At 45.4% G+C, this 14,860-nt stretch overlaps 2 protein-coding genes across 2 annotated transcripts in view; both read right to left on the bottom strand.

Moving 5' to 3' along the window:
* The window catches only part of tet3 (tet methylcytosine dioxygenase 3), a 42,085-nt gene extending 38,082 nt beyond the window's left edge, over positions 1–4,003 (bottom strand). Inside the window, exon 1 of the mRNA XM_083673904.1 lies at positions 3,994–4,003. The gene's annotated coding sequence lies outside the window, so the exon portion shown is untranslated. The remainder of the gene's footprint in view (positions 1–3,993) is intronic.
* Positions 4,004–7,592: 3,589 nt separating this feature from the next.
* ap3m2 (adaptor related protein complex 3 subunit mu 2) lies at positions 7,593–14,780 on the bottom strand. Its single transcript, XM_083673604.1, has 9 exons — positions 14,688–14,780; positions 13,789–14,073; positions 13,502–13,673; positions 13,059–13,196; positions 12,079–12,164; positions 11,742–11,875; positions 10,136–10,343; positions 9,635–9,779; positions 7,593–9,017 (listed from the first exon to the last, which is right to left on the bottom strand). The coding sequence occupies exons 2-9, from the start codon at positions 14,059–14,061 to the stop codon at positions 8,917–8,919; spliced, it is 1,257 nt and encodes a 418-aa protein (XP_083529730.1). The 5' UTR covers positions 14,062–14,073; positions 14,688–14,780; the 3' UTR covers positions 7,593–8,916.
* Between the last annotated feature and the right edge of the window lie 80 nt (positions 14,781–14,860).

The following is a 14,860-nucleotide window of genomic DNA, read 5'->3' as shown; positions in this document are numbered from 1 at the left end:
AGACTAAAAGACGCACCACAGATACGAGGGGCAGAGAGGGACTCATTACAATCACTGTGATAACGAGTTGTTAAAATCTGCATTTCCGAGCGGGGAGGGGAGAGAGTGGAGAAAGGGTGGGGGGAGGGAGGAGGGAGTACAGTTCAGCTGCAATTACAGGCCAATTAATGGTATTAATTAAGCCCCTCTGTCCCCACTTTCCTCTGACAATGCCTCTCTAAAGCCCACTGCTAATCCTCACAACACCCCTTTCTTTCTCTCTCTCTCTCTCTCTCCTCCACACACACACACACACACACACACACACACACACACACACACACACACACACACTCGTCTTGACCGCTGTCACCTGTCTCCATGGGAAATCACAGAGGAGGAGCAGGGGAAGTGTGATACGTGCGTCATTACTGGTCCACCGCTTCAATTCATCCACCAATCAAATCTCTCATCAGAACCAACCAGGTCATTATTGGAAAAGACCATTTTGGTTCTTTGGTAAATTAGCTAGCTGGCTACACCAAGGTTGATTCAAAAGATCGCTAACACCATCAGATGTGTGTGTGTGTGTGTGTGTGTGTGTGTGTGTGTGTGTGTGAGATGTGAGATGTGAGTGTGTGTCTGTATACTCCTTTGATGTCTGCACCGGAGAGGTGGAGCTCATATGGGATGTTGTTGCCATGGGGACTCTGCTGGTGCACCCACACAGGGGTCAGAGGAGGGGGGGAGGGAGGTAGGAGGGGGGGGGGGGGGTGATGGACAGCCTCTCAGCTCAGTACAGTTCACCTCCAGACACTGATGTTGCTGCCTTCTCTCTCTCTCTCCCTCTGACTGTTCTAGTCATTGGGTTCGCTGTCACTATCTAACATGTACATCAGATCATAGGTCTGCTGAATCTATCATGCATGATCTGTGCTACTGTATAATACACAATACTCTCTCTCTCTCTCTGTTTCTGTTTCTCTCTCTCTCTGTTTCTCTCTCTCTCTGTTTCTCTCTCTCTTTCTCTCTCTCTCTCTCCGTGGGAGTGATGGGGGGATGGTTTTCTCAGGTCCAGACAAACCCTAATTACACCAGTCTTACTCTCAACTGAGCCCACTGTTACAAGGGTGCAATCAGCCGAAATGATATCACCTCTTCACTCGATCTACGCAGATACAGACAGGCAAGCGCTGCTTCAGGACAAAACCACTCCACAGGGACCCAACCTGAGGACAAGCCTTTATGGTTCTAGTGAGAACCCTCTATCAGACTCTGCTAGAGTTCCCCTAGAGTTCACAAGGTCTGATCTATGACAACCATAAACAGTCTACGACTTCTCCGAACAATGGCGTTCTCTGGGAATAGACAATGACCATACATTACAATTAGGGTCATGTATCCAGCCTGCAAACATCAGCTGTGATGCATACGTATTCGACCCTGCGTCATGTCAAAGGTTCTATCAAGGTTTGATGTTACTGTGGCCTGGGGTGGTCCAGTGGTCTAGCACCACGGCTTACCGTGCACACATATGTCCATGTAGGCATGGGTTTGAATCCGGCCCGTGCCCTGCTGATCTACCCTCTCTTGTCTTTCTCTACGATCTTGCTCCAATAAAACTGCAAAATACAAGAGTGTACCACACTCCAAAAAATAACCTGTGTTAGATATTACTGTACTGTATCGGAATGCATCTATAGTTTACACAGTACCGGGAAATGGGTTTATACAGCCCATAAATACACGTCCCAGAGCACAGGATCCAAGTGATTGGGACAGTGATAGTGTGTGAAAACAAAGGGGCAGAGCAGGGCAGGGGGAAGGCCAGATTTCCTGTGATTGACTGGTTCTCTTCCCCCCCCTCCTCAGACCTCTTCCTCTCATCCCCCTAGGTCTCAGGCCACCCTGTCTCCCGTGACATGTCACTGTCGACAATGTCATTTCCCGCGAGTCTGCCCCTCTCCCTCATCCCTCATCCCTTATCCCTCATCCCTAGCTCACCTAGCTTTCCTGAGCCCTCCCTCCCCGTTGCTGACTATTTATTTACATTCTTCCTGTCCTCCTGCTTTCAACCCCTACCCGCTGTGTACACACACACACACACACACACACACACACACACACACACACACACACACACTCCCTGACCTAAGGTCAACCCCCACCCCTGCATTGGCCTCAGGGGTCAGAGGAGAAAACGCAAAGGGAGCTCAAGGAATTCTCCACTGCTGCTGTTTGTTAAACACTTAAGATAGAAGGTCTATCCACACACACACACACACACATAATGTATACACACATACAAATCCAGTCTCATAGCCTGACCAGGCTACTGCTGAGTCTGCTGGTAGAGAGAGAAGGAAGACATGGGTATTGGTGTATAGCTACTGAAGTATGGATACTATGGCCTTTTCATGAAAACTATAACAAAAGTTCACCTTATTTCCTTCCTTTCCATTTTAAGCCATGTAAAAAACATGTTTTGGAATCTGTGGCCATGTGAATGTTTCTGTTTGAAAAGACAGTGAAGTGTGGTGATGCTTTTGTGATCATTTCAGAAGTGAAACTGAAGAATTAAATGAAGAAGAAATAAACCATGAAATACAGTACATGCATGCAACTCCACCTTCACCACACACACACACACACACACACACACACACACACACACACACACACACACACACACACACACACACACACACACACACACACACACACACACACACCTTAGTGTGGTTGTCTCATCTGTTTCCCTGACCTTTAATGATAAGCTTGGACAAACAACTTGGAAATATCCAGAGTGATTACACCTCAAACTGGTTTACAACGTCTGTGCAAAGGTAGGTTGACTAGTCGCTTGACAACTTTGTTTGAAGTTAGTCTCCTTAGGTGAATTTAGGTAATGGTTAAAATTAATTTTAACAGTATTTAGGTATCCCTTTAACCAGGCCTTGGGAGATGCATGTCAGGACCTGACAACTAAAGAATGTCAAGGGTGGATCCAGACAGCGCTTGGACATGGTGTTGTTGTCATGAGTTAATGGTGGCTGGATTGACGTCTCCAACCATTCTTAGAGAAACTAAAGGATGTTAAGACGTTTCGAAGTATATGTGATTTAGCTGTAACAAAGTGATAACATTTCTCCTCTTCTCCAAGGTGTACCCACATATGGCCATGAATGCTGCTCAAATCTAAACGGTAACAAACGTCCAATTCAAAAACAATTACATTTCTGGGCACTACACTTCAGAGAGCTATGTTGGCAGGCAAATATTTACTAACTGCTATTTTCAGCAGTCAGAATGACACCACGGCCTAACAGAGAAGCACTGGGACTGTGTCCTCTAGTGTGTTGCCCACTCAGCACACTCCAGAGATAGAGGGAGGAAGCCCTGGTCCACATCGTGTAGTAGACCAGTTCCCCCAGACACATAAACAAAGAGTAACTGGCCTGATAAACCATTTACTAGCATTCTCTAGCCTACACAACACACACACTGTGGACAAAAGGCCCTTATGGAGGAGCTTTAACTATGGGGTTGTGAATGTGCTGTGGCCTCTGCCAGGGGATGATGTTGTGGTCCTCTGTGGCTCAGTTGGTAGAGCATGGCGTTAACAACGCTAAGGTTGTGGGTTTGATTCCCACTGGGACCATATACAGTACCGGTCAAAAGTTTGGACACCACCTTCTCATTCAATTGTTTTTCTTTATTTTTTATTACTTTCTACATTGTAGATTAATACTGAAGACATCAACACTATGAAGGAACACATATGGAATTATGTAGAAAACAAAAAAGTGTTAAACAAACCAGAATATGGTTTATATTTTAGATTCTTCAAAGTAGCCACCTTTTGCTTTGATGACAGCTTTGCGCACTCTTGGCAAGGTGTGTCCAAACGTTTGACTGGTACTGTACACTGAAATGTATGCACTCGCTGCGAGGTAAGTGGCTTTGGATAAAAGCGTCAGCTAAATGGCCTATATAGGTTTGGTTTCCACCCACCTCCTGGTTGCCCCTCTTCTTCTTCAGATGGTCACACTTCCGCAACCGACAGATCTGGTGTCCGACCTTGCGGTTCAGACAGTTGCTGCAGGTGCCGCAGTTGTCCTTGCGCAGGCAGGGGACGCACACGCCGCACCTCTTCCGCTTCTTCTTCTGGGGGGCCTCAGGCCTCGGGGTCTCCTGGCTGTCGTCCAGGGGGGGCAGGGAGAAGAGGCCCCCTTGCTGGTGCTCTGTCTGGATATACTCGCTCAAAGGGGACACCCCCTCCATGGCTGCTTTCCCCCGTAGGTAGACCTGGGTGTCCTCACCATCCAGGGAGAATTTGTAGATGTCCTGGGGCGGGGAGCCGGGGCCCCCCCTGGGTCTGTGCATGTTGGCAGTCCAGCCCTGGCAGTTTAGGGGTTTCACAGTAGCACAGCACACAATGGGTTAATCGGAGTCTGGAGCTGGGTGGATTTAGTTGTTGTTGGAACTGAGAGGGGACGGGGAGGCAGGCTTTACGTGTGGATGCTAGTCCATCTGTCCCATGCTGCTAGTCACCGGGTTGGCCTGGTGGATCAGAGTGGGCACTGAAGCTACGGATCATCGTTCCCAGCTACCCAGAGACCATAACCACTGCAGGGGTGGAGGTGTCAGTGGAGCCATGCTTGTCTGCCCAGCAGTACCTGGGTGCAGTCTGAAGGTGTCAAAACAACAGCATAGAGGAGGAATAAATAAGAGAGGGCAATTACTCTTACAAGACATTATATAACACATACATCATGTTAATTATAATAATTATGTTTGGGGTTCTTGTACAGTAGGTTATAAATAAAATAAAATACAAATAAATTGTTATTTATAACTACGTTATGACAATGACAAGCCATAAAAGATAATCAATTCAAGTGTACATTTTCACCACAAAGTCAACCTTGGTGAGAGAAACATTCAGACTAGTATTTAGACTGGAATATTGGTGACAAGTCATTTATTTGTGTGGGATGACAGAGGGGGATTTAAGGCCCAGATGTCGCGCTGGTCGATAACGTGGCCTACGTGCCAAGTATGAGAAGATGCTGCGTTCTATGGCTAGTCCCCATGAGGAGGAGGCTTTGTTTGGCCTCGGTGAATGGGAAAAGGGGGTTTCGTTGATGCCCGAGACGGCACCCTTTGTTCCGCGGTCAGAGACTCCAGTCAACCGTCAATAAACTGAAATGTTTTAACTGTGTCCAAACCAATGGTCCGAACCAGCGAGAAACCCACCCTATAGGCCTGACTAGTCTATCCATCTACTCCTTGAGTCTTCCCCTTCAGCATAATGTTCTTATAAGATTTTAGGAAAACAGAAATGAAATAAACAGAAACTCTCCTTTGGACACTGAAATTAATAATGAATGGGCCTTAGTTGTAGGTGCAGCGAGTTCACCGCATGGTTCGCTGCATGCTTTAGTACAAACATGAAATAATGGTATTAAATACATTGAATAATGGCACCCGTGGGTCAGTTCAGAGACTTACTTCAAACATCACACGTTTGCCTGGTGGATGTAGGCTTGTTTCGCGCCAACATGAACAGTAGTTAAAGGAAGTCTTTCCAACAAGGCCAAAATGATTACAACGTCGCAACATTTTAACGGGTCAAATATGACACAAGAGAACTTGTGCCAATGTATTTCTGACTAGCGTGCGCCTACAGAGAGACCAAATAATGACTGCACTGAATTAGTATGATGCCTAAATATTCATATTTAAGTCTACATGCATTTCTTGTCTCTACGTGTAAAGCCTAGCCTATTAGACTATTGCATCATGTGGGCTGGCGACTGGGTGGAAGACATTCAAGAGAATTAGGCTAATTACTCATTTTGTGTCATGCATTGTGTCATGTTTATGGTTGTGTCGCCAACATAGAAGTCATACAATGTTAATCCAATAGGCTACAATGTAGATCAATAGCATGATAGGAACAGCGATTTAGAGGGTGGGAAGTATCCAAATATTTTTATTACACCTAAACGATCGAAAAGAAGCATGATTCGTCTTGTGTCTACGCTTGCTGGTCGTATTTACCTGAGGTAGATAAGAGCAGATCAAACGGACCGCTGTCTCTGCCCCGGTAACACGCGCTCTACGAGCCTGCTTCCTAAATAAGCACGTGGCTTATTCAGCACTTTATACCGGTGCTTTAACCGGCGGCGACGCCGCGCAAATAATAAAGACCGACCGTGGACTCTGTAGTACCGTTATTATTATTTTCCATAGACCATAGGCTATAGGCTTAAATGATATGCTTGTATAGTTAACACAAGTGTCAGTTTTAGGGCGTCAGTAGGGAAAAACAAACAAATAAGGAAGACCCCCCCGCTACACTTTCAAAACATCACCCCAGGGTGCAAGATCGGCAATAACAAATGATCAAAGGATATTAGTGAGAAAGAATAAGATAGGACAATAGACAATTAGATGCCATTATATGTACATGTTTTTTATCTGACTGATAGCTCACAATAAAATTCTACTTAGCAATGTGTGAAGTCACAACTAACAGTGCGTTTATCGTTGGCAATGTGTATTTGACTAATTGCTTTACTGGTGAGAATTTGCTCACTTTCACTTAGTGGAATACACATCTACATTTCTTTTGACAGCGAGCTACTACATGGAAGGCTTATAGAAAAGGCAAAGCAAAGGTAGAGGACAGAGGTAGAGAAATATATTGGATACATACCACGTTTGACGGGTGGGTGTTTAAATGCCTCGATTTTCCTCTTCGAATTAACTTTAAAAATATTATAAAAAAATAAGGGAGTACTGACTGACTCCCTCTTGACCAAGAAAGTATCAAGATGCAATTAGTGACAGCAATTCGAAGATTAATAATTTCGAGTAAAGAAAAAGTTGTAATAAGTTGCACTTTAAATGTAACAATTAAAGCAAATCTCTAAATCGCCAATCAATCAGAGATCCGAAAAAACGCGCGATTCTCTTTAAACTTCTTTGACACACTTTTTTTTTTACTTATGTCTCGTCGAAGGACCGAGGTCTGTTTAGAGTTAAAAGACGAAGAGGAGTAGGAAGAAAAAAAAGAGAGAAGAAAACGTTGTTGAGAGGTTAAAGTGATCAGCAAATTACGGAGTGGAGTTGGAACGAGAGGGTTAACGCTCCCTTGACGTTACGTCATTCTCGATTCATATTCTCAAAGGTTGACGCTTGACATGACATTAGGCTACACTAATACCTCTAGATATTCTATAATCTGTCAGAATGTGAGATTATCCTCTTGACCAAAATGGTAAATATTAGTATATGTCTAACTTCATGATATAGCACATTCTCCAAAATCACATATTACTATAGGGACTATGGGACAGATTGTCGACTGCACGCATGGTGCAAGACCACCATGTTTTGTACATCTATAATATGTCTCTAATAAGACTCAGATCTGATGTACACGACACACTACTTTACCTTCTGCATCAGCAACGTCAAATATTAACAAAAGTAGATAGCCTATTATGTATAACAAATCAAATATTTGTTTCTAATTTCCAGTAAATCACTACAGCAATGCAGAGATCAACCAGTCATATACAGTGTTTCGAAACTAATTTCAAATCCAACTTCTTTATTTTCATACCGTTTCAAAACTCCTTTCGAAGTTATCTGACAAACACACAAACAAACGCTGTAAATACAAATGCAAACCTTTTAACATTCTTGACAGGTACAGTATGTGGTGAAACTTCAGTAGGGAGTCAGTGCTTGGTCAGTCAGTATACAGAGAGCTTACAAAGAGAAAAACCAGAGCCAGGGCACTGTCCAGGACAGCTTCAGTCGCTGCATGGAGGGAGGTATGTTTTATCTCATTGGTCGTCATGGTGCCAAATACAAGCCTCTGTAGAATTCAATAAGGAGCCATAAAGAATTTAAGCGATAAGAGAAATTTGAGCCATAATCGTACACTATAGTATATAGGACATGGAGCTCTAACCAGGATTCAGCCATGGATCATGTCAATAAATAATAATAATAAAAAAAAAGGTAATAAAGATGGATAAAACATCAGGTAGGCCACGTGGTGCTCTGCCTGATACATTCCATGAAAAATAACACAACAATAAATCACACACATACATCAGTCGTACATACTACAACCGTCAGATTTGCTTTGGAAGGAAAATGATAATAATACCACTAGTTGTGGAAGTGCACTCAGCAGGAGGGACAGATTCTAGTCACATTCTCGAATACACGGGTGTGCCGATTTCAGTGTTGATAACAGACAGACACAGAAATAACCGTGGTCACAGAAGAGCGGAACAGAGGGAGAAGTCTAAAGAAAACTGTGGAGTGTTGGAATGAATGAAGAGAAGAAGAAGAAAGCGGGAAAAAAGGAACAATGTGGAATGATAAGGAACGGAATAAATCAAACGGACTGGAAGACGGGAAGAGAGATGGCAGAAGTAGACAGGAGAAAAATCATAAGAGGGAGCTAAAATAAGATATTTCGCCCCGGCTATTCTCTCACCAGAGAAAAGCTAAAGCACAGCATTTAGACAGGGGGGGGAATAACCTTGAAATGAAACTCACAACAGACAAGAGCCATTTTAGGCGTTACAACAGAAGCTGTAGACACTGATACTCGGGGACAGGTGGCCTTATCTTATCTCCGCACATTTGAATGTGCAAATCACTTTGATAGAGGCGTATGTGTGTGTGTGTGTGTGTGTGCGCGTGTGTACATGGCCAGTCACACATCCTGTTCTGACAGCAGAGCCCACAGTTTGAGTGGATAAATCCTGAAATGCATTTACACAGGGGAATGTACCGTGGCGTCTCCCCCTTCCCTACAGTATTTCATTGCCCCCCCCCCCCTAAATCTCCCTCCCCTCTCTGGTAGTGGTTGTGGTTGCAGAGGTCAGAGGGTGGTTGGGGCCTCTATGTCCGGACCTGGAACTTGCCAGCCTTGGTCATGTACTTGATGCCTTTGAAAGGTTTGTACTTCTCCCCATACATATCCAACCTATTCACCTTCAATCCTGTTGAACAATGGACAACGACAGAACAAAATGTCATACAACTATTCTTTAAAAAAGCTTTAAAATAGTGGTAAATGGCCATGATAAATTGACAGTGACCACAGAATGAAATAAAGTGAAAGAACATTCGGTGAAAAGCACTGTTTTGGTCCAAACAAAGCACTTTCTAAAATCTGGTGTCGAGGTCGAGCACTGATCTTTACGTACCTATATGAAATTGAATTTGTTTACAAGGTTATGGACGTATTTGCCTCTATTAGAAAACACAGCATTTTAAGTTACATTTAAGTTCACATTTTCAGTGTGGCCAAAGAAGACGGCAACTCTCATTATTAAAGGTGACATGCTTCACCTTCAATAACCACAATAGATCACACTGATAAATGACTTTACCTCTGCAAGTGGATCAACCTACATCATCATTCGATGCAGGCCTGTTTTTGCATGTCTTAACACATTTTGGTTGGTTGGCTCCACCTAGTGGCAAGTGTATGCTATGAACATGCTGTCAGGATGTCATGTGACCGTCTGCTAAACAGGCTGTGTGATGATAGATGCTAATCTGGGTGGATGTCTGTCTGCCCTGCAGTGCTGGAGTATGTGTGTGTCTGTGGTACCTGAGATGGCCATCTGCTGGATCTTCAACTGTATGTTGATGGTGGGGTTCTCGTCCGGCTTGGAGGCCCCAGCCTGCAGGCTCATAGACCCTTTCAGACTGGGCAGCTTCTGGGGGTTGATCTTACCTACTTCCCACGACAAGAGCTGGGCCAAAAAACAACCACAGAGTAATCACAACACACACACACACACACACACACACACACACACACACACACACACACACACAGTGAGAAGGACATATCTTTCTCTCATCTCTCTCTCTCTCAAACACACACACCAGGGTAGGAAATTTGGCAACAAGTTCATGAAAAGCCCCCGAAATCATAATGAAGAGGGAAAAAAAAAAAAGGTCCTTAACATTATCAACAAGGAATGATCAAGTATATGTCAGGTCTCCATAGCTACGACATCAAACCATACAACAAGAGCGAAAATCAGTTGACGGGGGCAAACAAAACCTTACAAAAATAAGTACACACACACACAGACACACCTACCTTGGTGACTGGGTCGAAGGTGTAGGTTCCCTGGGAGGCGTTGAGGTTGGTGTTGAGGACCCCGCGGGGCAGCTGGCTGGTCACCAGGACAGACTCCACAGACTTGCCCATGGTCTGCTTGGGGCCCAGGGTCAGGTCAAAGCGGCCCTGAGAGCTGCCCTCTCTGAAGGTGATGTTGTGCTTGACGTACACGGGGATGGCCACCAGACTGAAAGGGGCACACACACAGAAAACGTCAAGAACACCACAGGCAGGCCAGAGAGGCAGAACAAAGCACCCGAGGAGACCCGAATCTAGTAGCAACAGTGCGCAAGATAGTTCAAAACAAGAGTAACAAACAGACCGAGCCTCACGCAATCAAGATAAAACAGGTTTTTCTAAAATGCACTAGTTGTAGGAGCCAATTGTCTGTCTGTGTTACCCCCCCCGCCCCCTAAAGACCCCTTCACCCCCACTACCCCCCTGTACAAGTTTCTCTCCTGTTAATAAAAAAAATCCCTTCTTCTAGCATTGTGACTGCCTATGGCCCCTGGTCAGAGTATTGATTACTTTATCTTATGATGACCGATGGATAGATGGTTCACTTACTTAAACAAATGGATTTGTTGTAAGTCGCTTTGGATAAAGGCGTCTGCTAAATGCCATCTATGTACTGTGAATGTAAATGTATTGTTTATTGGGCTGTCGTGTGTCCTGCCACTAGAGGCAGCAGTGCACCAGGTGACCCGGTGAAGGTTCAGCAGGTGTGAAAGGTCCCAGGTATTGGGGGAAGTGGAACATGCATGAAGGATGAGAGTCATACGTTTCCCCCCCCCCCCCCCCCCAAAAACACACAACGCAGCTCAACATCACCACTCATCACCACCGCCTCCGCCACCGCCACGGTTATTGGAACCCCCGCTAACTGCACCTAATTAGTAGGTCACCATCTTGCCCGTTGTTCATATGGCAGATATTCATTATTTCGTGGAAACACCACCCAGAGATAGATGTCGGACTGGACATTGATGGAGTTTGTGGCGCAGCAAAAAACACTTTTTCAATTGTTTATCCAGGAGCGGCTAAGAGCTGTTTGACGATAGTCACAACACTAGCTGATAACTGATAGCTGACGCTTTTATCCAAAGTGACTTACATTACATGCAGTGAGTGCATACACTTTTCAGTATATATGGTCCCAGCGGGAATCAAACCCACAACCTAAGTGCTGTTAGCGCCATGCTCTACCCACTGAGCCACAGAGGACCACTTATGCTGTGAGCTGTAAGTTATTTTCGTTTGTGGCGGTTACAGACAGTGTAATGCTACATCCAGTACATATCTGAATGTGTAAAAACAATATCCAACCTCAAACAAAGTGAACGTAACATATTTGCGATATGTTAAACGTCCTTACAAATGTAAACTACCCTAGCTTTGGTTCAAGCTTCGTCCGCAATGTCAATATACATTGAAATGCTTTGTTGATTTGAATGGGTGGGGACTGAATTAAGAGTTATGCCTTGAGCACACAACGCGGCATTCCCGCCTCACTTTGCCTGCCTGCCCCCCCCCCCCCCTCGAGGGGAGACGCTCTACAACCTGACAGAGGAAGAACAACACTGACTTCTGGGAGCTGACGTGGTAGGAGAGCAACCGGAAGTTTCCATCTGGGGGGATGAAGGACAGGATCCGCTCGGCTTCCCAACGCTTAAACCGCACGCACGGGTGGAAGCTGACATCATCCAGCAGCCGAGGGTTCTGGGAGCGGATGAGGGAGAGAGAGAGAGGGGGAGGATCAGAGAGTTATAAAGATGAAAGAGGAAGAGAAATACAGGGAGGAGGAAGTGAAAGAGATAAAACAGTGAAACAGATGAATAAAGTGACTGCACACAACAAAAACCATAGGAAATGGAGAGGCGGGGAGCAGGACGGCACGGGAGTGGGAAGGAGAGAGGACTCACCATGAATGAGAGCGTAAGGTCAGGCATGCCTGTCAGCTTCACACAGGCGTCAATCACTCCCTGGATCTCTGCAGTGATCGTGGAGCCTGAGAGTGGTGGGAGAGAGAGAGTGTGTGTGTGTGAGAGAGAGAGAGAGTGTGTGTGATAGAGAGTGTGAGAGAGAGAGAGACATTGAGCACAGCCTGGCAGTAGAAACAGGCCGCCACAGGCAGACCTGGATGCCCAGGGAGGACAGGCTGTGTAGGTTCTGCCCCTAGAAGGAGGAATGCCCCTAGACAGAGCTACACCTCTTCCTACAACACATACGTGGAAATAACATTAACATTCCTTACCCAAATGACACACAGCACTACAATACAATTTGACACACAAACAGACAGTGAAAATCCAATTCCTATTGGGGGGGAAACATTTATCACATTGCTCCAAATTGGCAGCCAATTACATGACTTGCTGCCACAGCCTTAAGGACAGCCTGTCACACGACAACCTGAAACAGAACTAGTAGCCTACTAGTAGGAGTTGTTATTGTTAGAACTGTTTATATTGTTACTGTTATTGTTCATTCTACATCATCATTTCCCTTCCGGTCACTGTTGATCTATAGGTTCCTATATGTGTGCTTCGGCAAGGTAAGACGTCTTACCATGCCAATAAAGTTTATTGAATTGAGAGACAGAGAGAGAGAGACAGAGAGAGAGAGACAGAGAGAGAGAGAGAGAGAGAGAGAGAGAGAGAGAGAGAGAGAGAGAGAGAGACACAGTGAACTCAGTGAGCACAGCCTGGCAGTAGAAACAGGCTGAGAAAGAGATCGAAAAGATCGAAAAAGAGAGCGATAGAGTGAGGGAAAGAGAGAGAGAGAGAGAGAGAGAAATTGAGAGCCATTAAGGGAGCTTCGACATCTGTGTGTAGGTTTGTCTGTGTGTTTCAGTGTCCAGGTTGTGCTGGACAGCATACTGGGTCACTGTGCAGAATTGTACCTGACTTATCGATGATGGCGTCAATCTCCTCCACCACATCAAAATAGGCCTCGTTGTTCGTGTATTTGACCCCGGTGCGTCGCCATGGCACCACGGACAGTTGCCCTGTCGGGAGCTGTTCACCGACATTGGTGCTGCCTACAAAGAATACAACAATGACAACCAATGATAAATCATATAATATCTGCCATTTAGCTGACGCTTTTATCCAAAGCGACTTATATCGCAGTTATTGCATACATTTCAGTATATAGGGTCCCAGCTGGAATCAAACCCACAACCTAAGCGTTGTTGGCGCCATGCTCTACCAACTGAGCCACAGAGGACCGCTGAGAGGCACAAACATTCATTCAGCGACATGTATTTTTAGCGACCAGACCAAAAAAAAAAAACCTACGTTAAGACAATGTGACAGACTGAGTGAGTGAGTGATAAGGTCTTACCTGTGATGGTGTTCACCACTGTGCGCAGGATGGTAGGAGGCTTGATGAGTTCTTTGAGGATGTTGGACTCTGTTGCGAGGGGGAAACCGTTGTCCAGCATCTCTTCCAGCAGCTCGTATACGACCACCACATTGTCCTTGATGGCAGCCTCTGTGCACACCCCGAAATAGTCCTGACCATGGTGAGAGAGGGGGAGAGGAGAGGGAGAGGGGTGAGATGAGGAATGGAGAGTGAGAAGAGAGTGATACGGTCATCACTCTCACTCAAACACACACACAGACACCTACCTGGAATGTGTCGACCACTCTATGGAGGAACTCGATGACAAAGAGCGGTGGCACCTCGCTCTGAATGACAGCCACAAAGTAGATCCGGTGCCTGAGGACGCTGATGAGATAGTGGTGAGGCGTCGGGATGACCGGGGGGACATTCTCGGGCTCGCTGGCGCGCTCCTGCGCCTCGAAGAAGTAGTCGCAGACGGAGCGGCTCACGACACTCTTCCAGTGTTTCTCAAGGAAAATGTCCCCCGAGGAATTCACGAGGAACAGACTGTGGATCATTTTGGCTGTAGGCTGAGACAAAAAAAAAAAAAAAAAGAGAGAGAGTGAAAAGAATAACTGATTAGTCCCATGACCCTTCCCAAGTTTGTAACGACTACAAGATATGGCTGTGCTGTGGCCCACATTTACACCACTTGTAAACCCTCAAGAAACGAAGACTACCTATCAAGAAACAAAGACTGAGTGACATCAAAAAGAGAATGAGTGACATCAAGAAACACAGATAGGTGGAGGAGAGAAACAAAGATAGGTGGGCATAAGAGCGTAGCAAAAAGTCACAGGCTAGGGGAAAATCGATAGGTGACACCAATTCATTAAATATTCTGACGGTGCTATCTTGTTCGGCCGTGGCCTGTAGGCTACTCTACAATATCCACACACAAACTGTGCAGTATTACGATGACTGTAGTCAATATGATTATTGTATTTTACAGAACGAAATGCATCTGCATCTGTATCCTTATAACATCCGTGCATCACCCCCCTCCTCCCTCCACACGACTGTCTTGTGACAGTCGGCAAGGCCATCATACAGCGATGATATACTGCCTGACAACACAGTTATTCACTAGACTGCCATCCATACGTTTTTCCTATTAGTTATGTCTGCAACCGGTTTTACTTACCGTCGACAATCTATCGATGTGTTATTGGTCTTCGCCTTTTCTCAAAGAAAGATTATAAAGGCCGTGGTTGCTTCCCCCTTAGTTGGAATGAGTGATGTGACCGACACCGCGGAGAGCCAACCAGGTACAGAAAATGGCATGAATGCCCGCCTCTGCTGTTTAGTTATTGGTGC

Source organism: Argentina silus, assembly GCF_951799395.1.
Source record: "Argentina silus genome assembly, chromosome: 7".
Classification (NCBI taxonomy): domain Eukaryota; kingdom Metazoa; phylum Chordata; class Actinopteri; order Argentiniformes; family Argentinidae; genus Argentina; species Argentina silus.
This window is presented reverse-complemented; position numbering and strand designations above follow the sequence as displayed.